At 37.9% G+C, this 24,107-nt stretch overlaps 1 protein-coding gene across 2 annotated transcripts; it reads right to left on the bottom strand.

The window, feature by feature from the left end:
• Positions 1–1,474: 1,474 nt before the first annotated feature.
• Positions 1,475–23,581, bottom strand: xrn1 (5'-3' exoribonuclease 1). Of its 2 annotated transcripts, XM_011486585.4 has the most exons (41): positions 23,321–23,581; positions 21,218–21,450; positions 20,778–20,875; positions 19,751–19,860; positions 19,542–19,652; positions 19,377–19,462; positions 19,145–19,232; positions 18,427–18,595; positions 18,122–18,189; positions 17,652–17,789; positions 17,395–17,564; positions 16,297–16,386; positions 15,493–15,649; positions 15,080–15,199; positions 14,812–14,981; positions 14,609–14,726; positions 14,370–14,465; positions 14,096–14,199; positions 13,285–13,419; positions 12,990–13,152; positions 11,116–11,229; positions 10,522–10,620; positions 10,076–10,191; positions 9,840–9,986; positions 9,594–9,683; positions 8,833–8,968; positions 8,688–8,744; positions 8,139–8,271; positions 7,990–8,059; positions 7,718–7,910; positions 7,527–7,613; positions 7,344–7,427; positions 6,657–6,701; positions 5,421–5,501; positions 5,177–5,311; positions 4,933–5,068; positions 4,691–4,854; positions 4,506–4,619; positions 3,979–4,084; positions 3,174–3,355; positions 1,475–3,089 (listed from the first exon to the last, which is right to left on the bottom strand). In XM_011486585.4, the coding sequence occupies exons 1-41, from the start codon at positions 23,393–23,395 to the stop codon at positions 2,763–2,765; spliced, it is 5,115 nt and encodes a 1,704-aa protein (XP_011484887.2). In that variant the 5' UTR covers positions 23,396–23,581; the 3' UTR covers positions 1,475–2,762. The 2 variants fall into 2 exon arrangements, with proteins under 2 accessions (XP_011484887.2, XP_023820771.1); XM_023965003.2 differs by lacking the exon at positions 6,657–6,701.
• Positions 23,582–24,107: the final 526 nt, after the last annotated feature.

Below are 24,107 nucleotides of genomic sequence, written 5' to 3' on the forward strand. Positions count from 1 at the left end.
CGAGGGGTGGGGGGTAAGGAGGATTAAGATGCATAGACGGAATTAGAACACCTCAGATATTTGGTATTTTTAATTAATGATTGAACAGGTCAGAACTACAGAGCAGTTTCAGTTGGTGTAATGGGAAATGGTGACTTGCCAGAAGTTAAAAAAACAAGATAAACTCTCCAGAAACCAAGTAAAAATTGACTGTAATCCATAGAAAAGAAATACATAAATGTCAAATATGAATTTTCTCAAGTCTAAGAATGTAATCTCTATCTTTTTTTATAATGTCCACAGTATTCTACAAAGAAATAAACTAAAAAAAAAAAACATTTCCATATTGTATCTTTACCGTGAACAATAACTTTACTCTTTTGTATCAAAATGCAATTCTAAGATGTGTTTGGTACTGTAATTAATTCATGGGCTGTCTTTGTTATAATTGAAAACAAGACAATAAAAACAATTATTTGAAATTTTCTAAAAAAAAAAAACATTTCCTAAAAAACACATTTTTGTCTTTTTTCCCTTTTTGCTGCCTTAAAACAACAGTAAAACATAAAGCATTTAAAATTGTTAAACTGGGAGACTATAAAAATATCTACATGTATTAAATCAAAACCCTAAATGACAGATTTGATAGGAAAAAAAACTACAATAAAGGCTAAGCTTAGCTTTGTTGTGTCACATGAGAGAAGTTTTGCAGATAAACTAATTCTTTTCGAATCAGTCATTACTTCTTTCATTTTTCTGAAAAATAATATTTGTTGAGCAGAAGGTTAAGGAAGACATGGATACAATCTTTATGCAGCAGTTGTTGCTCATCAGTTTGGGGAAAATTTATGAGAAAATCTTAAACTTATTTGAGTTTCTTCAGACAAATATTAAAGTTAAAGAGAACTTGGACAAAAACAAGTCAGCTGTTCAACACGGTGGCGAACGAATGGTAGTGTGGGCTTTTGCAGCCATCATAACTGAAGCTTAGTCAAAACTGGGTGAGAATAAAATTAAAGGACAATTTAAGGATAAATGTAAATGTATTGAATTTAATGTAAAAAGCTAAAAATTTAGAAAATGTTTTCCATTTTTCTACTTTTTTAGTACCGGTATGTTCTTTTTTCTTTTAGCTCAATCAGATGATTGGATGGTTCCGTTTTTCTTGTCTGAACTGGACTAACATCTAATCCTGCACAACACTTCCTTTAAACCATTGTGCTATCCTAGGCACTTTAACATTGGGAGTTGGGTCATCTAGACCCACTAGACAGTGCGCTGAACCTTTTTTCTTCAATGATTTGTGATCTTCACTGGTGTCCATGGATTACATGAAATCTTTCCACCTTTATCCACCTTTGTCATGGTAGGGAGAACACGTCATAGGTAAGGGTGGGGTCATCTAAGATAGCACAAGGGTTAAAAAAAGCAGTGGTGTCAACTTTTCAGCTGTTGGTGAAAGCAAAGGGAAAAAAATCCAGAAAAAGCAGCGGTGTTCTAACCAAAAAGTGTGTTTATTAAATGGAGAGGTACAATACATTCCTGAATCAAAGCAGCAGCAAAGTTCTTATCATTGTCCAGAGAATATTTACCATTTCTTTCATGTCTCAGAAAAAATAAGAATGTACAATAGGTGTGCTTCATTTTCCAAAAAGTTTTAAAATTTCCCCTTATTGCACCAGAGCCAAATAAACTTCATTCGCAGGGCTGCTAAAAGTAAGGTGTTGGCCTTTCAGGAAGGAATCGAACTCCTTTAAAACTAGCTACTGCAATTTAATTTGCACTTTTTCTGGACACATTACTCAAAGATCCCATAAATGTATAAAAAGAGTCGATAAAATCCAAAGTTTGGAAAAGAGGAAATAGAAAAACAGTTATGAAATCAAGTCCGAGTGTGTGGTGGGGAAAAAAAAGGTAGAGTTAAAATTGTATTACAAAAGGTGACACAAAAAAAGTGATGTAAAGTGTCTCAGGACATGAAAAAACACATAACGCTGTTTCCGTGGTAACAACAACATCAACAGCAGTTGTCCATGCTGCCAGACTCTGTCCACGCTTGGCAGTAATCTGCAGGCACTCGGGGACTTTTCCGTGACCCCGAGGCGCGCCTTTCTGTTGAGGTCACTCATTTATAATTGACCACGCGTCAGGGTCAAAGCAAAATCCCACCAAAACAACACCGTGTGGCCATGATTCCATAAAAGCCAAATTAGCATTAGACATTAAAATAATAATAAATGGCATCAGGAATTCAAGACATTTTCAAATTCACATAAAATATTACTTTTTTGGATGGAAACTGTTTCATTTGATGATTTCATAAAAATCAAGCCAAAAAAAGAAAGAAAAAAAAGACGCAGTTTCCATGTTTGTGTGTGTGACACGTCTGCCGGTATTCAGTGAACAACTGTACTGCTCTGCGATGGTAAAACGAAAGATTTCTGCTTTCAATCCAGAAATGCATGCGGTGACTCACATTATTTAAATTCCTGTTAGTTTCACACAAAGTTTATAGAAACGTGTTGCTTTTCAGGTTGCACAACACCCCCAGAACTGCACTGAGGGGACTCTGATGCGCTTCGATATTTCCCGTCTTTTTTATGTCATGGATTCAATGGAGGTTGGACTTCATTTTTGTTTGCCAATAAAAACAAAATAATGGGAGACGTTTGCAGCTTTGTGAGAAGCTCCTCTCTGCTCTGTCGCTTTCGCTGGATGAAAGCTGCAGTCGGGCTACAAAACATCGACTTCACACACAAACACACACACACACACACTTGGGCTCACTCTGACACTTTCGCTGCCTCAAAGTTGACAGCCAACTTCCTGTGCTTCCTTTTGGAGCCGGATCCAGGGGTGTGGCTTGCTCTGGGCCCGCTTTGTCGAGGAGGTGTACGTAGGGATGCTGTTGCCGTGGAAACGCTGGGACAAGATGAGGGGTCTGCGCAGGTTTCCTGCTGGCTGGACTGGGGTTCGCCGTGGGGCTGCAGCTGACCTGACTGTTGGTTCTGGGCCCTTTGCTGCTGGTTCTTGGCGACAGTGTGAGCTGCGCTGTAAAACTCTCTGGTTTCTTGGTTCTTCTTGTTGGCTGATGCTCGCTTTTTGGTCACCTGCCAGGATTGGATCCAAAAACATTTTTTTTTAGAGGTCCAACTATTAACTGTTCAGTTCAGTCCCACATATTATTGACTCACCTGCAACGGGATGAACTGGTTGTGAGAGCCGATCGGCACAGAGGGCGACGTTTGGGGACGAGCAGCACCTGGGAAGGTCCCTGCTGTTGCATAGAAGGGCTGGTTCGGGTGTTGATGGGGGGGCAGGGCCATTCCCCAAAGAGGGGTGTGGGGGTAACCCTGATGGGGCAAGAGCAAGCCACCTGGAAAAAACCCAAACCCTCACATTTGATCACCTAGATCGTTTGGAGACAAAACCTCTCTGACAATTCTAAAACGTTCTGACACGATGGAGACCCTGCAAACATATTTCTGAATCTGTGTTTCTATTCAAAAACACATTTTTGTATAAATGTTAACAAAAAATGTTTAGACTCCGTCATGGGGGGGGGGGGGGGGGGGGGGGGGATGAAAGAATAATACTAATAGACCTACAATAAATGGAGAGCTCATAAACAGCAAGAAACCACTGGTGAGAATAGAAAACTTTTTTGTGATAACAGAATTTATTTTTAAATTTCGTTTTCTATAATGACTATACAAGCCTACATTCTCATTGACGGGAATCATTTTATGTTTTTTTATTTTTTAACAATCACACTAACAATCGGTGCTGATTATGTGTTCAGATAGCATTTGTTGATTTTTGGCCCCATATAAACAAAAGGAATTGAAATAGAATACACAGGAATATGAAAGTTTTTTTTTTTTTTTTATAGCCTTCAATGAACACAGGGGAAACAGCTGCATGTTCATTGGAGGCTATAAAAAAACCTAAAAAAAAACCTTTCATATCCAGTTTCGTGCATTCCAGGTCTATACTAACCTTGCTGGTTAAAAACAGGCGGCATGGCTCCCATCGACATGGGTCGGATTTGCCCCAATCCTGGGTACAGAGGAGCTGGGATGGGAAAGCCGGAACCCACAGATTTCTACAAAGAAAACAGGAAATAGACAATAAAGAGTCAGCTGGAAACCTCATTTAAAGAATACTTAGCCATTTATTCTTTTCTTTTTTCCTTTCACTTTTGTGGCATCAAATTGGTTAAAATGGTGAAACAGGTCTAATTGGAGAGAACAAACCTAAGTCTGTGCAGAAACTCCAGGACTGATTTGATTTATTTTGATTCTTTATCCATTTAATTTCCATATTTCTATTTTAAAACACAATTTTGATGAGGATCCTTAACAATCCTCCGTTTATGGTGTTACGATGTTGACCGGGGTGACTGACAGAGCTGCATGAAGAAACACATTTGTGTAGAAGTCATCAAACTTGCTGATGACCAGTTGAGTTTGTGATCAGCAGTTTCTGTCTGCTTCATACGCCTAAGTTTGGAAGTGCTGAAATACCAGTCTCTGGAGGGCAAAGAAGGCGGCTTTCTCCTTGGCGTCGTTTTCTGACTGGCACTGTGGGCCGTGAACCATCAACCCGTTGGAGAGCTTGACCTGACACACTACAAAACCCTGTGAGGACAAATAGAGGTTTTAGGCTACAGAAACTGAGACCACTCGAGAGCCGACGTCATCTCCTTTACCTGTCTGTTGCGCAGGAAGCTGAAGTCAGGAGGCGTCATCCCCAACCCCATGCAGACACAGGCCAGCTCGGACACTTTACTGTTGGGCACGGCGTTGGGAGGGACGGCTGGTGTTGGTGAAGGCAGCACAGGCGAGCCCCCCTGAGGGGCATTCATTTTTGCAGCTGCAAGCATCAAACATGATGAACAGCACTGATCGAGTAGTTCCTTTTTTTTTTTTTTAAAGGTGGTTAGGTGGTTACCTAGTTTCTTAGATGACCTTCTCCTGTTCTGCGGTTGGTCGGCGGAGGCCGTCGTGTTTGCCGTTTCTTGGGATGACGGGCTTCCTTGACCGCCGCTGTCGATCTTAAGCATCTCCTTTAACACCAGGGTTCCTTTCTACAAAACAAAAGCCTCCATATGTTTAGGCTGAGGTGCGAATTGCGATTTGAAAAAATCTCATTGCTACAACACATCCGCTCAGCTGATTTGCATCGTCAAACTCACCATTGCGAATGACTGAGGGGACAGCGGGCCTTCTGATTGGCTGTTCTGCTCCTGCGTGGGGGCAGGAGGTGGGGCTTGCTGGCTGCTCTCTGTGACCTTTAGGCTGGAAATCAGGATTTCAAATTCACTCATACCCTAGAGGATTCAAAAACAAAACCGATCAGCTTCTTCACAAACACACATAAAAAAAGACACAGAGATTAAGATGGAGGTGTGAGAAGTTCGATGTTTCTTTCTTTTGTACTTTATTGGTTGAGTTCTCAGATGAAGAGAAAGAGCTGGCGTCTTCGTTCTTCTTTAACAGTCTGATGCTTCCAGCTGGACTCTGCAGGACAGCAGAGCAAAAACATTGAACGACTAGTATAAAATAAAAGGTTTTATTAAATCTAGATCATCTTCAAATATTAAACTAAAATAACGTTTTAGAAAAGCAGCTCAGATTAATTCAGTGCTTTTAATCTGGACTAAAGTTCTCAGCCACATCCTGCATTACAATCTGAAAACAATAGATTCTTTCAATGATTTGTAAATGTCTTGAATGAATTCCAAAGTATTTTCTCAGTTTTTGTATTCTATGGATTCTGTCCCACAGAAAATGTCTGTATTTTTTTGCTCAAAAACTATCTGTCCGTTTTGAAATGTGAAACTTTGAAATAAGTTTAACCTTTTGGTTTGTTCGGGTGAAAACACTAACTCTGTAAAAACAAATTCAGTCAAAGAAGAAAAATTACTATTTAAATGAAAGTGATTAAGTCATTAACAAGTTTTAGTAACTTTGGTCATAAATGCTCAGATTACTCTTTGAAAGTATTCTGGTTATTTTTAGACCCACTCCATTAAAAATTAAGTTTTTGGTGTTTTTAACAGATTCTTGTGGCGCTTTTCTGATGATGGAGGACATATATTAAGAAAATTAGTTGCATTTTTGGGGATTTCTTTATTCAAATCAGGAGCAGATGAAACATTGTTGTTTGAAAAAGATTGTATTTGTGATATAGAAAATAGGCAGTGCAGGCCACAAGCTCCATGCTCTGCTCCATTCTGATGCATCCACTTGTAGATGACTAGGTCCATGTACGTCCTTATTTTCCTCGTCTGAGCTGCCATCTGGCTCAAAACTAGCTCCAACATTGCTCCCCATTTTAGTTGCACCGGTAATGAGCGTGTGTGTGTGTGTGTGGGGGGGGGGGGGGGTGTGTTACTTTGTGCAAACAGTCCCGCCCACAGAGGCGAATTTCTAATGAACTACTGCAAAACCATGTTCCACAAAACGACACAGATTTTTTTTTTTTGGCTAAAAAGGGCATAATCCTAATTAGAAAACCACTGGGAACACTTTTACAAAAGAACAAAAGATGATCGGAGTGGGACTTTAAATGATTTCAGCACATGATAGATTACAGCTTCTGAACCAATCTTAAATCTACTGGAAGTAGATCGATTGAACTTTGGGCTACAGGAACAGCCTTTCTGTACTCACAGCTTTGCTGGGGGGTTGACTCGTCCCCTGTTGTGAATGACCACCCTGTAAATTCAAAGGAGACATGATATTCCCTTTGTTCCTATGTTTGCTGGGACAGTCTGGATTTCAATGCTGCAGATGATTTATATAAAACCTTTCAAACTTTTGCAGCGGTTTAGGGTAATTTGAATTGAACCTATAATATCACACTTATTAATAATATTTAGTGAACATTATCTTTTTTTAATCTTAAAGGCCCACTCTGATCGTCTTTTGATCTATTTTAAAAGTGGTCTTTTAATTATGGTAATGTCTTTTTTTAGCCAGAATCAAAAAACCTGTCGTGTCGTTTTCTAGGACATAGTTTCTGCAGAGCGGCAGAAGTTCATTTGGAATTGGCCTCTGAGTTGTGGGTGGGACCCCTGGTGCAGGACAACCCTTCCCCTCCCTGATGCGGAACACAGGAAGTGCTTGTGACCCGCCCACCGTATTGTGTACATCACAAATAATTCAACCTTTTCATGCGTTTTCGTCTGCACTTGATTCACAAGAATCATCAGAAAAATGCCACAAGAACATGTCAAAAACACCAAAAACACAATTTGCATCGGAGTGAGTCTTTAAGACACCACTGCTCTCTGGTGATGGGATGAACATCTTTTTTTTCTTTTTTTGCTTGCTAGAAACCCTCCATCGTGTCCTTACATTATTTTGCCAGTGAGCAGGCGGCTTAGTGGGAGGCCCCGCCCTCTGCAGAGTCTGCCACACATTGTTGTACTCTTCTTTGCTCTGGGTAACAGAGACAGAACAAGTTAAGCACAAATACCTAAAACGCATATTGTAAAACTTGTGCACAACATTTAAGGAGACAGACCAGCCTGCATTTACCTTGACTTGTTTCTGGTTAGGACCTTTAGAGGGGGAGTTCCTGTTTCCCTGAGCTGCAGCTTTCACCACACCGGGCTTGTTGTTGTGCTGCAGGTTGGTAGTGATAGGGGAAAAAGGAGACAAATGAATATTTCGCTTGAAAGAAACCTTTTTTTTTTCTTTGTATCTGTGGTGGTGTTGTGAGCTTCTACCTGTGTTGGGACAAAGGGGGAGCGGGGCGAGTGGTTGAGGCCTCCCATTTGACGGTTTGAGTAAAAGTTGGCGGTGGAGGGCTGAGGTTTGACGATGGCAGTCAGTTTGTGGAAACCGTGATCAGTTCGGACTCCGTGGGAAAGGTTAATTAGGGCGAATGGGGGGAGGCGGTACGCACGCGGCGATGCGCATCTGAGGGAGCAGAGAGAGAGTTGAGAGTTTTTGTTTTTAAGATTAAAAGCGGACGCGTCTGGCTTGTTAAAAGTAGTACCTGATAATGAGACCTCCAGCAAACTCCTCATCAAACAGCACCTCATACAGAACCTCTGCCTCACGCTCAGCTGCAGATGAAAACACACGACATGCTCAGTTGTGTACTTTATTGCTGTCGGACAAAACCAATGAATCCAGAGCTCTCACCTCCTTTAATGCCAATGACGGTACCCCGCAGTCCCAGAGGGACTGTGAAGCCCTCCCTTATGTTCACCACTCTGTCAAAGAGGCGATACTCTGCGTCCGGGTCTGGAACCACACCCTGCAGCTGCTCTAGGGGCTGCACACAAACAGGGATATTTCAACTCAACAAAGATTCAAGATTCAAAGATTTTTATTGTCATTGTATTTCCACAGCGAAATTCTGTAGAACAACAGAGCATAGAAATACAGAAAATACGAGATGTTATGAGGGTTTTTAATGTTCCTTAAATGGTTCCAGAAGAATCAAAGCCTCAAACACAAAAGAAGACTGCTGCAGCATCATGACCACCGATGATGCATCTAAGATGTGCTCAGCGCAGGAGGTGTTTGTCAGCTTTAAATGTCGCAAAAAACATTACCAAACCGTCGTTTTTCCCAAGCTGAAGCCAGGGTTGTTTGCAAAAATTGTTAAACAAAATATTTCCACATAAACCTAACAAAAAGTTCCGCCTGACAGTGTCTGCGCTCAGAAGCCAGAAGACGTCTACTTACCCTGAAGAGGAGATGGGGCTTGACGGTCACCCGGACTTTCTTGGTGCTCTTCTTTATCTTCAGGAAGGAGAGTAAACAGAAACAATAAATAGGAGAACATTCAGAAAAACGCGTCACAGACTGAAAACGTGCACGTTACAGTCACCTTGGTTTTCTCGACAGCTTCCTCAATCTTCTCAACAATGGCAGCGTCCAACACTTGAAGGTCACATGACGCCCTGCTGATGGAGCTCACTGGATGACTTCTTAACCAAGATGTGATTTCTGCCACTCTCTCTGCCCTATAAAAGGACCAAAACAGGCCGATTTACTTCCTGTTTAATCCACTATGGAGGACAAATTATTTTCAAGAAAATACTTCAGTATGTCAAGCTGTTTTTAGAAGTAAATACAAGAAAAAGACAAAAGGTTTTTCACTTCCTTACAAGAATAAATTGACTCCAAATTATTCCCTACAAGAAAAATGCATCAATGTAAAAGTAGCAAACGAACCAAGCAAATGTGTTGACCCTGAAACTATTTCTCAAATGAGAAAATGGACAAAGGAGAATAAAAAACTGCTTCTGTTTACTATAAAATGTTTCTAGTGCTTCTCTATAAAATTTTAAGACCAAAATATCATATTTGCCCTCGTAAATAGTTATATAATTCAGTTTGAATTCTTTTAGGAGCAAAAATAACTCAATCATTTGCTGATTTACCACTTTGTGTTTCCTGAAACAAACTGCAAATATTAATGATAAAATGACAAATAAGTCATCTGGTTCACCTGGGAACTAGAGCAGTTCCTTCTTAAAGAAAACAGGGGTCTTAAAAGTAGTTTCCCTCATAAGTCTGCTTTATGAGATTAAATGACTCCTACTGAATTTTGTTAGCCTTTTTTTCCTTTTTGCTTGCATCTCTTACCCGTTTTGGTCCACTCCAGGCCAAATGTCATCTTCATAGAAAATGTCATCGTGGCTATTTCTGGACACTGCATCAAACACCTCCGAGAACCTTTGGAAACACAAAAAGAGTCAATACTTGGATGGAGAATTGCTTCTTTTTGCTCCATTTAACATCCCTGGTAAGACTATTTTACTACTCTTTTCTTTAGAAATGGCTGCAAAATAATACTGAAGTGGCTCTAAAGATTAGATAAGGATGTTTCACCTGTCTAGGTATTCAGCAAGCAGCTCTTCAACAGCAGCAGAGTACAGCCACTCCTTTTCGCTCCTTTTGGTGTAACCAGGAACCTCCTCGTTCTTCTTGTTGAACTTCAGGTTTAAGCCAACGTTGCTTTTTTGCTCCCCGCAAGGACTTAAACGGTTAAGGGAACAAAAAGAAAAGAAGAAGATTAGAAGACAAAAAAAAGCAGTTCGTCAAATTAAAAGTTGCAACAAGCTCACTTCCTCTTGGAGCCTCGGCCGATGAAGATGCTTCCGGAGAAGCGAGAGACAAGATAGCCGCTGATGCCGAGCCGGGATGCCAGCACATATCCTGGACTGTACCTCACAGAGTATTTCTTAAAGAAAAATACAAAACCATCAGTCTTTTAACTTAATATGAGTTTTTACGTTGACTTGATTTTGTAATTGTATGTTTTAATCTTGAATGCTTTTCTTGTTTCATCCTGTTTTTCAAGTGGTTTTAATTTGCATTCTTTCTGGAAACGGTGCTTTTTACAGAAACTTTACTTCATAATTAACTCACTTTTTTGTTTAGGTCTGTAAAATTGGGACTCTTTTGACTGACTATAGTTTTCAGCAAGTGCACACATTTATCTTTTGTTGTTTTTTGATAATATGTTTGAAATAAATAAACTAAAACTTAACTTTCGAGGCAACTGACTTACATGCTGGTTCTGGATTAAGTGATCCATCTGCGGCTCGTGAGGAACGCTGAACACCACTCGTATTCGACCATCTTTAAGGACATCTTGGGAATCTTGAACCTGTTGTGCAAATTTTAAACAGGAAACCTTTTCAAAATAAAACTAAAGTAGGTGACAAGGTAAAGTAAAAACCTTTAGACATAGGTTTTTGAAAAGTAGCTGAATTTGTGTAAAACTGTTAAATTATTTCCAAAAGATAGGTAAAAAGTGTTGACCATCCCAGTAAAATGTGTAACATCTTTGCAAACACATGCAAGCTAATTTCTAATCAACTAGCTCTAAAGATTTTTTACTTTTTAGATTCTGCCATGTTAAAAAACAAAATCCTAAAGTAAATTTGCATAAGTAGAAAAATAAATCCCAGCAAAAAACAATATTTTGGCTCCTCCCCTTATCAACTCTAAATAAGTTAACATTACACGACAGGCTAGCAAAAACCCATGAAAGGGAAATGTGAACAGGTCAACCAGAATCAAGTGATTAATAAATCATTGTTTGGAGTGAAAACAGAAAAGAATATACTGGTGATGTTTAGTTAGAAAACTGAGCATTTACCTCTCCCATTGCACCATAGTATGGCGCCCCCACCATGAAGACTGTGGTTGCAGGAGGAAAGAGCTCATCCAAGCTCTTGAAGGATGTCAAAGATGAATAAAAGGCCTCAATATCCTGTGGGGGAAAAGGCAGAAATGTCGGTTATGATCACTTTTTTTCTAAATTGCCACTTAAAATAAAAAAGCCACAGTCAGAGTTATAGAAATCCAAGCATTTGCTTTAATAATAAGCTATAATTTAGACAAATTCTTCTGAAACTGATGTAAACAGACACGAAACTGGGTAACGCTTTCCTTTACTGTACAGTACTTACAGTGTACTTAAGTGGTATTTACATGGTACTTATTGTGCAACTACTGGGTACTTTCAGGGTGTTTACATGGTACTTTTTATGTAATCTACTGGGTACATACAGTGTGTTTACATGGTACTTTTTATGGTACTTACTGTGTTTTTATGTGGTACTATTTGGTTCATACTTATGTGGTACATACTGGGTATCTTTAATATACTTACTGTATATTAAATAATCTATTATGTTTATAAATGAGGATAATTGATTGATTTCAAGCATTGCAGTCAAAACAATAAAGAATTCATAGAGATTTATCAAACTCATTACAGAAATTATTAAATAAGTAAAATATACTTTGTATTTCATCAAAGTCGTTATGCTTTTTACGTTCATTTGAGCTTGTATTGTGAGTTTTCTTGCAGTTACAAACCCTGAAGAAGTCCTCCACTGTTACCATATTCTGCTGAAGGAATTTTGACGGACAAAAGCCCGACCCCACAAGTCACCAGTGTAATATAGACAAAAACACAATAGATTTGACTACAACTATTACAGAAATGACTTTGGCTGGAAAAGGTGAGGATCTGGGGCCATATCCTGTTTTCACGGTGGGTGACAAACTTATGAGCCATGCAAAGGAGTGTGAATCATTCCTGGAACAACACAAAACTCTGAAAGAAAAGATAAATAATATGAAAAAATCTGTTCTTTGGAATGCTGATTTTTACCATTTTGTTGAGGACTTAAAACAAATGTCATTGTGATGACACTTTGTATGCTGCAGAAGTGTTTCATATTAAAGATTGTTGTTTTCACTGCTGTCTTGTTCCTCTTTAATTTGCCACATGTTACAAGAATCAGGCCAAAATATGTTTTTACAATGCAGTTACTTCACCCTTACCAACAAGTTAGCATGGTCTCCTTTGGTAAGGTCAGAAGACCAAGCGTGTATGTACACTGTTCGGGAAGGTAATACGTGAACATATCCAGCATTTACTACTAAAAGTACCATGTTATAGAGTGGAAATAGGGCTGATTTATTTTACAGTCCAGTTTCATTGTACTTAAGGGGTAGTTTCTGTGGTAAATTTATGGTAAATACCATTAAACATACGAGTGCAGACCTAAAGGTCAAGGTACTTTATTTGTACTTACCTCGTTCTTACATGTGGTAAGTACCACAAAAGACACCTTTGCACAACATGTAAATACCCAATAAGTATATTATAAATACCCAGTATGTACCACATAGGTATGAACCAAATAGTACCACACAAATACACTGTAAGTACCATGTAAGTACAGAGTAGACACAAAAAAGTACCATGTAAGTACTCAGTAAGTCCCATAAAAAGTACCGTGTAAATACCCTGAAAGTACCTGGTAGTTACACAATAAGTACCATGTAAATACCACTTAAGAACACTGTAAGTACTGTACTGTAAAAGAAAGCATTACCGGAAACTGAATGTTTTGAAGGCAGAGCTCAAAACATCAAAGTAATAACGTGCAGATGAATAAGAAGTATTATATCCAAAACATTTTTCTTCCTGTTTTATTGTTTTTGTGGTTGCGTTACCTTAACCACGGCCTGGTAAGCAAAAGGCAGGACCTGTTTGGCCCACTGCTTCTCCAGTTCTACCGCTCCTTTATCTTGTGGAACATATTTTCTTCCCGTCAGCAGTTGTCCGTACAAAACCACATCGGTGTCGTTAATTACGATTCCTTTTCTCTTTAAGTAGCTGCAGGAATAAGGAGAAAAAATTATTATGAGCCAGATTTGCAAAAAACTGAACAAGACAGATTCAATATGCAAATGGGCTTTTCTTATTCCTTATTTTGTTTTTTTGTTGTTATTTACAAGTCGTTCTTACAATTCAGTGATTCCCTGAACGTCCTTCACCCAGTCCTTCTGCTCTTTGTCAGACAGGTAGGTGACTTTGGTGGGAGGGGGACTCGACGGCTTATCGTACACTTTTTGGACTCCTGGGGGTTCCTCTAAAATGAACCTAAAACGTGAAAAGCAAATGTTAATTCATGAGAGCTGACTCAATTTATTTTTGACGTTAACAATTCAATCAGATAGTTCATTTGAAAATTCATCTAAGACCCACTCTGATCATATTTTGATCTATTTTAAAAGCGTTCCCAGTGGTCCTATAATTATGATTTTGCCGTGTTTAGCCAAAGTCCAAACAACCTGTTTTTTTTCTAGGACATAGTTTCTGCAGAGCGGCAGGAGTTGATTAGAAATTTGCCTCTGAGTTTTGGCTGGGACTGTGGGAATGGATCAACCCTTACCCCCTTCCTGTTGTTTGAGATCTCGTCTCAGGGAGCTAGTGGCCCGCCCGGCGCATTTTAAGCTTTTCCGAACAGTAGGTTTTTCTTTTTATGCTACTGATTCACAGCGATTTAAATTAAAAAACAAACAAACTCAGAGATACATTTTTAAGCTTAATTTTCTTAATACATGTCCTTTATAATCAGAAAAACTACCGGTACACACCAAAAACACAATTTTCAATAGAGATGGTCAAGAAAAGCAGATTATTTTTATGTAAAGTCTAAATTAAACACACAAAACTATTAATGGTTAGAAAGAAAGAAAGCATTTCATCAATGAAAATGATAAAATTGCCAAAGAATACAGATTTCAAACATCCAAATGAACATTTAGTTACTTACTTCGTTTCACCGTCTGAAACTGCAACGATGCGAGCTTCCTCTAGATGGGGCCAATTGACAAACACAGGCTTCCCCAGCACTTGAGCAGCAACATTATCGCATATCTAAACAAAAAATACAACTACATCAAGGATTCTGTAGACAGTTTGACAGCCGGTGTTAAAACAGCTGGATTTTTCTGAAATCATTGAAAAAATTCATTTTGTTTGATCACGGGGTGATTTTAAAGGATATCTGTAATAAAGTTCGAACTTTTTCGGTAAGCAAATCTCACCATTTCTCCTTCCTGGGTGGGGAGGATTTCGAGCATCATGTTTTCCCCTCTGCTGCTCTGCTGGAACACCACCACTCCACTCTTCTTCTTGTAAAACTACAAACAATGAAGCGGCAAATTAGAAAAAAAAAAAGGCAGATGTTTATAACAATCATTTGTATATTCAGGGTGGGTGTTTTCAAAAACCTGCTTGTTAGTGTGAGGGTTAAATTTCTTCCCTGAAGCTGAGCAAACATTACCTTGTGTTTAATGTGCTGCAAAGTGGGGAAGCCGCAGAAGTAGAGAGATGAGCGGTCAGCATGTTTGACCACATGGTCTGAAGACACGTGCCAGGCATCAACGGGGATGTTTGCTTTCCTGCAACAAGCGAGAAACTCTTCTGAGCAAGACGACTCTAGACGGGTTTGAAGAAGCAGTTCGGTGTTGGCGTGACGGAGTCTACCTGACGCGGCAGTGTACGATGTTAGGAAAGAGCTGAGGCAGAGTGGAGGTGTATGTGAAGTCTATCTCTGGGTCGTAGGAATAAACGGCACACTCTTTGTGACCATTCCTGTCCTTCTCCTCTTTTGTCAGCTTGTGATTGTAGGGCTCCATAGCTGCTAACAAGCGTTTCTATACAACAAATACAAAACACGCAAAACATTCAAATCCATCGGTGGGATTTTCGAAAGAGATTAAAAAAAGAAGAAGCTGGCTGTAAATGGGTGTACCTCATCAATGAAGGGAATGAGCACCACAGCCTCCCATTCCTGCTGCTTTCCGTTGAGGTCGGTTTTGAAGTCCACAGGATAATACTCAATAATTGGCGAGTTCTCACTGGTCATTAGGTGCTGGAATATCACAAATAAAAAGGCCAAACGTCTGCTAAATTTGCTAACAAAGAATATTCTTCCAAGCTTTTAATGCTAACTGAATCAAGCAATGGTTTGATAGATCGCTTTTGGACGGAGTGTTTGTCCCTTTTTACAAACACAATTTACTGTGAGTATTACTTAGGAGTACTGTCTCGATAAGATCTCAAATGATACAAATATTGTTTTTCTAGAACAGATCGCAAATATCCAAGTATCTGGGTACTTGTCACAGCCCTAGTTGTGAGCATGCTGGAGTGTGAAGTCGCTACCCTGTAGCATTCTGGGAGAAGTCCCATGCTGGCAGCGGGCAGGACTGCCAACAGTTGCTGGAAGGGCATGAAGGGTTCCCCGAGCTCAAAGGTCAGCTTCAAATCAGATATATTCCTGATGTCAGACAGGAACGGAGCGTAGTGGTAAGGGTAATACCTAAGGGATAAACACAAAAAACAAGAAATTAAAAAAACATCTCTGTTTCTGAAACAAACTTACTGGTAATTAACCCTCATTGGTGTCTGTGCTGCTTTGTTGCCGATTACAGCAGCTGTTCAAGGTATAGTTTTCATTCACACTTTAACCTGAAGGTTTCAAAAAGATTTCTAGCTTTGAAATTATTGGTTCAAGATAAACATAACAAGAGTTATGACACACAATTGTAATAATGCTTTAAATAAATCGTTGGAACATTGTCTATAGTTTTGTGGAGGTTTTCTTGTTTTTGTCTAAAATACATTTTTTGACATTATTTTGACCTCGTCTTTGCTTTTGAATTCATAAATTCATCCTATCTATATACTTTAGATATATGTTAACAGCAATTTTTTTTGTGATTTTATGCAGTAAAAAGTTGACATTTACTACTTGGAATTGATAATAAAAAATTATGTGTAAAAAAAAAAAAGTTAGGGTTGTACTTAAGAGAAGAATATAAAGCATTGCCACAAAAGCAAATTGTTAAGTAGTAAAAACGTTCAAAAAGAACCTGGACTGCCGAGGATTAAACCTTCTGTAGAGAAATGATTGTCAATAATCATCAAATATGATCAGATATCCATAATAAAAGATGACTGACTCACCAACTCCAGGACTGAACTCCGTGATAATAGTAGTGAAGAATCCATTGGATGCCTTCCACATAACATTTGGCTTGCTGAGCAAGGAACTCACTAAAAAAGGTGAAATAAAACAAAGAATAGTGTCAATAACTCCGACTTAAAACTTGCAACATGTACTGTTAAGAGTGCAGGGCGGATGCTACACGACTAAATGTTGCAGTTGGAAGTTTACTAAACTTAAGTTACTGCCATTTCTGTTTGCAGAAGTTGTATTTTCCTGGTGTGTCAGCATCTGGTATTATAAGAAAATACTGACACTAAGCCCACAGAAAAGACTTTACACATTTTCTATACGTTTTTCTTCTTCTTCTTGGTCCTATTATTTTTAATCTCTGATGAGAAAACTTTTTAAAAAGCAAAATCATCTTGATTAACCAACTAACTCAACTCAAGTTTATTTAGATGTCGCCTTCAAATGGCCGCAGTCAGACAAAGCGGCGTACACGAGTTACATGATCAATGATGCAATCTTCTGAGTTTGATAATAACTTTGATCTCTGATTGGTTTAGAATTTCAGTCACTCCACTGGCATGTTATGCTGCTGCGCTGACATCAAATATTGAAGCAAGTGTGAATGCAAACACACTTCTTAAATGTGCTTAAAGTTATCCATCCATTGCTTATATATTATCATTGTTTTTTTTATTTTATAGCACATCATTGCATTGTTTGGTGCCGGTATTTAATATTCTCCCCAAAAGAGCAGTTTGTTAATTTTGACATGTTAAATGTTACTTTTTTTTTTTTTTACGTTCACAGTAAATATAAAAAATATTCCTTATGGCAACTTTTTTCAAACAGGAAACATTGTGACTATTAAAATAAATGCTTTATTTGTTTTAGTTCCAGTTTATTTTCTCACTCATTTCTTGTTGATCAATAACCAGGCACAAGATTCAGAAAAAAAAAAACCTGATCATTTCTGCTGAGTCATACTTTCTTTCCCATGCGGCACAATCAGTAAATGACAACAGTGTCGGCAAAAGGGAATTATTTTATTTAAATCGTTTGCTATAGATTTTACACATTCACTCCTTTCTGTATTGCTTTGTACTCACTCAGACACTACATCTACGGCCATCTTGGTCATATAGTATGTGCGTTTGTACTGCCTGAACTCGGTTTCAAACAGATCATCCTCCTCCTCTTCATCGTCATCCTCAGCCACTTCTTTGTGTTCAGTATCTTTGTCAGGTGAAGTCAGGGCTGACAGTCCGAGGGACGCATCCTTTCCAGAAAACATAAGACATAAATTACAAAAAAAAAAGCTGCTCTCAGTCAAAAAAAAGATCTTTATTTGTCACTGTGTCTCCACCTTTTTCTTGTTGAACTTTTTCCCAGCAGATTCCTTCTCGGCTGCCAGACCAGCCGACTCGTTCAGATATTTGTTTCCCACTTTGCTCTCAAACCACTTTAAGTCCACAAACACTTCATTAAAATGTTCCCGGTCAAACTGGAGGGATGCAGGACGGAATCAAGGGAGAAAAAAGGTCATGTGCTAGTAAATACACAGTGTACCAATAATACAGTCTGAAGAAAGATGCTGCGATATACAAACATGTATAAAGAACATGTCCATAAAATTTGACTGGACTAAATTATAAAAAGGAAACAAAACTACAACACTAAAAGAAGTCAAGATAGGATTAGTTTTCAAATTAATACAAACACATCCATAGTTATATTTAGTTTGATTTATTTATTTACTGTTTTCTTAGTATAAAATGTACTTTTTTTTTTACATTTTAAAAATTTCTTTGGAAACATTCATACTATGTGTCTCACCTCAGAAAGTTTCTCCATGTATTTCTCAAAGTTTTTGAGGTTTAAGTGCCCATTTTCATTCAGATAACCTAAATCAGACAGAAAAAAATAGGTTTTAATTATGAAAATCCAGAAGAAAAAGTGGGTGTTAATATAAAACCTATAAGACATCGAATGATTATGACGTTGATTCATGCTTCTAAGTGGAAATAAACATTTAAAGTGTAAATGTAAAAGCACAGGAACTATGTACAAATGTGTGATGCCATTATGTTTTTGCTCCTTATATTTGTGTGTGTGTGTGTGTGTGTGTGCGTGGTTCTAACCCCCCAGGCTGGGTAGCACACTGATGTAAGTTTTGTACAGCATTGGCAAAGCATCATGATTAATATGAAGATTAGGCAGATGGGGGATGAAATCATTCCCCACGAGAAATCCCATTAAAATCCAGTCATCTATTATTCGCTCCAGATCATAGGCAGAGCCCAAATGATTCTGAAAGATAAACAAAGAAAATACATATCAGACATTGCTTTTATATCAGAAACACAAAAGTGTACATTCAACTCTCCTTAGATATTTTAAGAAGACACTAAGCCTGCACAAAAAAAAAAAAAAAAAAAGAAATCGCAAATTTGTCACAAAATCAAGCTGTGCAATACGCAAAAGTCGAAGAAAATTGCAATAAATGGCAACCTTAAATGTGCTAAAACAATCATATGGCAGCTTGAAGTATTTAACAGATCAAATAAATCTATTTACACATTTGACCAACGATGGAGCCTTTTATGTTAGATGCTTGCCTCCTACGTAGACGAGGGTCATTTGGAGAATAATTTAAGTGATGCTGACTCCTATATAAATTAAACTGTTGCAGTGAAATGGAAATTATGTATTTAGATATTTTGCTATTTGTTCATGTATCGCAAGTTATCGTCGTCGCAATATTGATCACTAATATGGCAAATTGCAGGTTCTCCTCATATCGTGCAGCTCTAAAAGACACATTTAAAATGCTTTAATGCTCTGTGTGCCAAGTTAGACCTTAAGCCATGAGAACTCATAATCGATGTATTCCCTCATCAAGGACAAGTGCAGCAAGTGAAAAGTCGTCTCTTCAGGAGCCGTTATCCTGGAGGCGAAGACAAAAAGGAGAGTTTAAAACAAAGATAAAGAAGAATCTGAAAGAGAAGCTAAAATGTAAAAACATAATTGTACTTTTTATACTAAAGAAAACTTGGACTTGTGAGAAAAACAATCGAGAGGAACACCAAACCTTTTCTGTGATTTCTTCCCTCCAAAGCGAACCTCCTCTCTGAGCAGAGAGAAGTGCGGCTCATGGCTGGTTAAACCCAACATAATCTGGAAAACAGGTTAAAAAGCAAAGCAAATTACTCTATTAGGGCTCCAAAAACATTGTTTAGAGATTTCCGAACCTTACCAGGTCAGCATCCAGGCCATACAGGCAGTGCCGGGTGTTAGGATCATGACTGGGTTTGGAGTTCTCAGAGCGAATAAACTCCATGATTTTGTGTTCTCCCTCTCCCGGTGTCTTAAAAAGAAGAAGATGCCCCCACAAAGTCAAAACAAGCAACCTTCACTGAAGCTATCAATCAGTCAGCAAGTTGGAAAGAATGTAAAGCACTTCACCTCGTGACCAGACAAGTAGACTTTGACATTGTGCCAGAGCTTGTCAGTGGAGAGCTTGTTGTGGACAAAGTACTTAAGCTGCTCTTGAAGTCTCGCCATGAAGTCAGTGCCTGAAAAAAGTACATAGCTAAATGTGTGAAATACACTATAATTCCATTTCTGCTGTTGTTATTACCTGGAGTGAGCGGCTTAACGCAAAATGGCAACATTGGTTACAAATTTGTATCAGACAACGAGGTTTCCCTTAAGATAATGGACACCTTAAAGAGCATAGTCACTCATGAAAGACGTAAATATATATATTTATACATATATATATTAGGCCTGCACAATTTACCGCAAATTTATCGTTATCGCAATATCAAGCAGTGCAATATCCATATTGCAAAAGTCAGCAAAAATCGCAATAAATGGTTACCTTAAATGTGCTAACACAATCCTATGGCAGCTTGAAGCATTTAACGAATCAAATAAATCCATTTATGCATTTGACCAATTGGATGGACCTTTTCCGATGTTGACCAATCAGATGAGCCCTTTTATGTTAGATGTTTGCATCCTACGTCAACAAGGGTCATTTGGAGTATCATTTTTTTAAACTGTTGAAATGACATGGTAATGATGTTTTTGGTTGTTTTGCTATTTGTTTATATACCGCAAATTATATCGTTATCGCAATATTGATCACTAATATCGCACATCGCAAGTTTTGCTCATATCGTGCAGCCCTAATATATATATACATCCATAAAGGATATGCTGGGAGATAAAATGTTCATAGTTTTAAAGTCATCATAGAAAATAAGGTTTGATCTTGATGCACAGAAGAATCTTCAAAGGTTCAAACTGGTTCATCGTTCCTAATTTGTTCTCTTCTAACATAAATGATTGGCAACTTCATATGGTGCCAGCTAAAGCAGCAGTTACAGACGGCTGTGTCAAAAAATGAAACTACTTCATATATTTTATAGATTTTGATCCAATGGGGTCGATGACCAAAGAGTGAAAAGCTTCAGATTAAACATACCGGGAGTGATACAGTTGGAGTCGAAGCGAGCTTCTGTAGGAAGCACCTCTCCTTTATCCAAAGCTTTTTTTATCTTATCCTCTGCTTCTTTGGCAGACCTGAATACCAGCACAATGAAAACAATGAAGAGATTTATATTTTTAAAAGGAGTCTTCCAGGCAGAGTAGCCAAAGCAAAGACAAAATATAACTTAATACATTTTTTTATTTGAGATGGTAGATTGAGGTTAAAATAACAGAAAGTGATTCAAGGTATGACTTGGTTTCTATAATAAAGGCATGTTTGAATTAAAAAAAAAATAGCTTCAACAAAAAAAGTACACATAATAGGGAAAGAAATGACAATAAAAAACAAAGATAAGTAATTCTAAATCTGATTTCTAAATTATTGGTGATAGAAAAAAGAAAGATGGATATCTGGGCTTCTGACTGTGTCTCTACCTGAATCTGCGTCCTCTCTGCTGGTTCATCTTGGCCCTGGGTGCCACACCATCCACTGCCATGAAGAAGACCTTGCGAGGCTTGATGATTCTGAAGAGCACCTCCAAGTAATGGAAAATGTCAGCGAAAATCTTTTCCTCAGAGATGCGGAAGTGAACGTCCTCATCATTTGGGTGGGAGCACTGGTGGATGATGCCATTCATATCCAGGTAGAGATTGTCGAACTCTGGAATCTGAGAGAAGAAAGCAAAAAAATAATAATAATAAAAATAATAATATTAATACAGTGTCATGCATGTATATGTTCTCAAATACTAATAATTTGTTTTTTTGATTTGTTTTATTTTTCTACTAAAAACATTTAACCGTCTCCAGAAATCCCCTGTCCCAAATTCCTGGGAGACAACACTAATAACAGATGCAAAAATAATCTTAGGTGTTAGTATTTAATAAATACCCAGTTATTAGGGGTGTAACCAATAAATCAACTTAATCAATTCATCAAAGGCAATTCAGGTCGGCCAATGATCGCAGGGTTGGCAGTTCAATCCCCGCTCCCCCCCAGTCAACTGTTGTTGTGTCCTTGGGCAATACACTTCACCCTCCTAGTCTCCAGTGTGGCTACACTGGTGCCATACTGTGCTCAAAGCGCTCCACTGTAAGCGCCTTGAATTTTAGAAAAGTGCAGAGAAAACCAATCCAATCTTATTATTATTTTTATTATTATTATACTCCAACAATCCAACCAGATGGATCTGTCTGAGGCAAGTTGGTAATCCAATCGACCTATAAAACTTATCAAATTGATTCAAAATTGTAAGGAAAACAAGAAATCTGGAAACATTTGCCAGCACCGTTCAGTGCCCAGGTATTTATCTCTGAGTGACAATGGTTGAAGTTTTGGCTAAAGATGTCTTGGATCCATTTTATGTCAGTGAATCGGATCGTTCAAAACAAAACATTATCGCTGTGAATCGCCACCCAATTACTGAAATTATAGTTTAAAAAAAACAACAACATAAAAATGGAGAGTAAAAACTTAGGGAAATAAGCTGACATGGATTTTAGTGCTTGCACAGCTGAAATTTTGGTGTTTGCTTACTGATTTTAATAAGCCTAGACAGTCACAAACCATTGTAGAGCAGGTTTTTTTTTTACTTTTGTAACACCAATTTGTCATTTAAAAAAATGATTATATTTACAGTTTTTATTTTGTGGAATAATAATTTTCATTATTATAGTATTGAGCAGCCCAAATCTGAAAGAAAAAAAGACCCAAAACGCTTTAAGGAACTGGGAGTAATGACGTCTTTTATGGATTTATTGAAATCGTTTATCTGAAGTCCTCCGGCCAGCTACAAGAAATTGCTCTAAAAATTTTAAAACGAAAAAGCAAAAATAAATAAACAAATAAATTAAAAAAATAAAGAAACAGAATACCCCACACTTTTGTCAGTTGGGCTTTGGTTAAGACTTCTCCTTCACCAAACAGTTACAAAATAGAAAACAACTGACAGCTTTCCAACACAAGGAGCGCCAGACTGAACAAGTCTGATGAAATGACTGTTTGGAGACTGAAATAGCAACTTCCGCTCAAAAATCTGAATCACTTACGTTAAATTGATATTTTTTTAAATGTTAAAAGAAAAAAATGTTCAAACTAGTGCAAGTCTTCACACCATTTGTTAACTATGGCTACTAAACAGCTATTAACATTATAACGCTCTACCTGTTTACAATTATTAGGCTTCATTATTATTAATATGTAGATTTTATTGAAATTACAAATAAAAAGCAATACATTCATAAAATTTGTATATTTAGAGTGTATGACTCACTAAAGTAACTCAAATAAAACATTAGGGCGCTAAACTTAGTGTAGGAATATAAACGACGTACGTCGTACTGAATGTCAGTCTGGTATGTCGTGCGTTTAGAATTATTTTATCACGTGTGGCATTATTTATTTATTTATTTTTTCAAAAATAATGCTCTTAAGAGTGAGCAAAGGCGGCTCAAAGTTTCGCCTCCAACTGTAGCAAACGGCTAGCTATGCTAAAGGTGTGAATTGTGAAACAATCGACCCTGACTGCTCGGTCCTACCTGATGTTCCTTGACAACTTCACTGAGACAGGGGTAGCGCTCCGAGATCCAACGGTAAAATTTGGGTACTCCCATCTTCGTCACAAAGCTCTAGACTGTAAAAATGTTAACACTGAAAGGTTATCTCTAAGTACTCTCAAATGTTTGACTCGGTAACATCAGAACTTGCTTTAGAGTCCGGCTTTGTTTCCGTTTGCTAGCTAGTTGTCCATCCGCTAAACTACTCCGCATGTATTTGGAAAACAACAGTAAAACATAAGTTCCGCTCACCAGTTTCCTTTGGCGTATTTTTCAGTTGACAAAAATCTTTTCGATTGAAGATTTACGAAAAAACACGTTTTATCTTTGTACGCGGTTTCTAAAAATAATACACAACACAGTGTACTTTGTAAGATAGTTAAGTTCCATATTTTTGTTTATTTTTGAACGGCTGCGTATAGTGTTACTAGCACATAAATTCGTTTGGCTTTCCATTTATTTGTGTTGAACTTTTGTTTGTGTTGTAGGCATTGCGACAACTTCAACAGATGAACCTAAGCGGAAAAACACCGTTTTTCCTTTTTACATTAATTTTCAGGCTATTATAATTTAAAGAATGTAATTTTTCTGGTAAATTGTACTGAAAAGTCAAAAGAGAAATGCAATTTTGTATTTTTTTCTTGAGTCGAGAGCTGAAAATATTATTTTAGTATAGCTCTGCATAAAGTACAGTTTATCCATCTGTATGTTGGTTTTTCAAAATGAGACTAAAAATTAAATATAGAAAAACATTACTATACTAAGGGTA

Source organism: Oryzias latipes, chromosome 17 (assembly GCF_053564925.1).
Source record: "Oryzias latipes strain Hd-rR chromosome 17, Olatipes_Hd-rR_3.1".
Classification (NCBI taxonomy): domain Eukaryota; kingdom Metazoa; phylum Chordata; class Actinopteri; order Beloniformes; family Adrianichthyidae; genus Oryzias; species Oryzias latipes.

Bases quoted from the DNA above. Each gene is read 5' to 3' on its own strand.
- xrn1 (XM_011486585.4), bottom strand. From the start codon at position 23,395: ATGGGAGTACCCAAATTTTACCGTTGGATCTCGGAGCGCTACCCCTGT. The intron at 20,876-21,217 runs GTAGAGACACAG...GCTGGTATTCAG, and splicing joins CAGAGAGGACGCAGATTCAG to GTCTGCCAAAGAAGCAGAGG. The intron at 18,190-18,426 runs GTTAGAACCACG...TGTCTGATTTAG, and splicing joins TGTGCTACCCAGCCTGGGGG to GTTATCTGAATGAAAATGGG.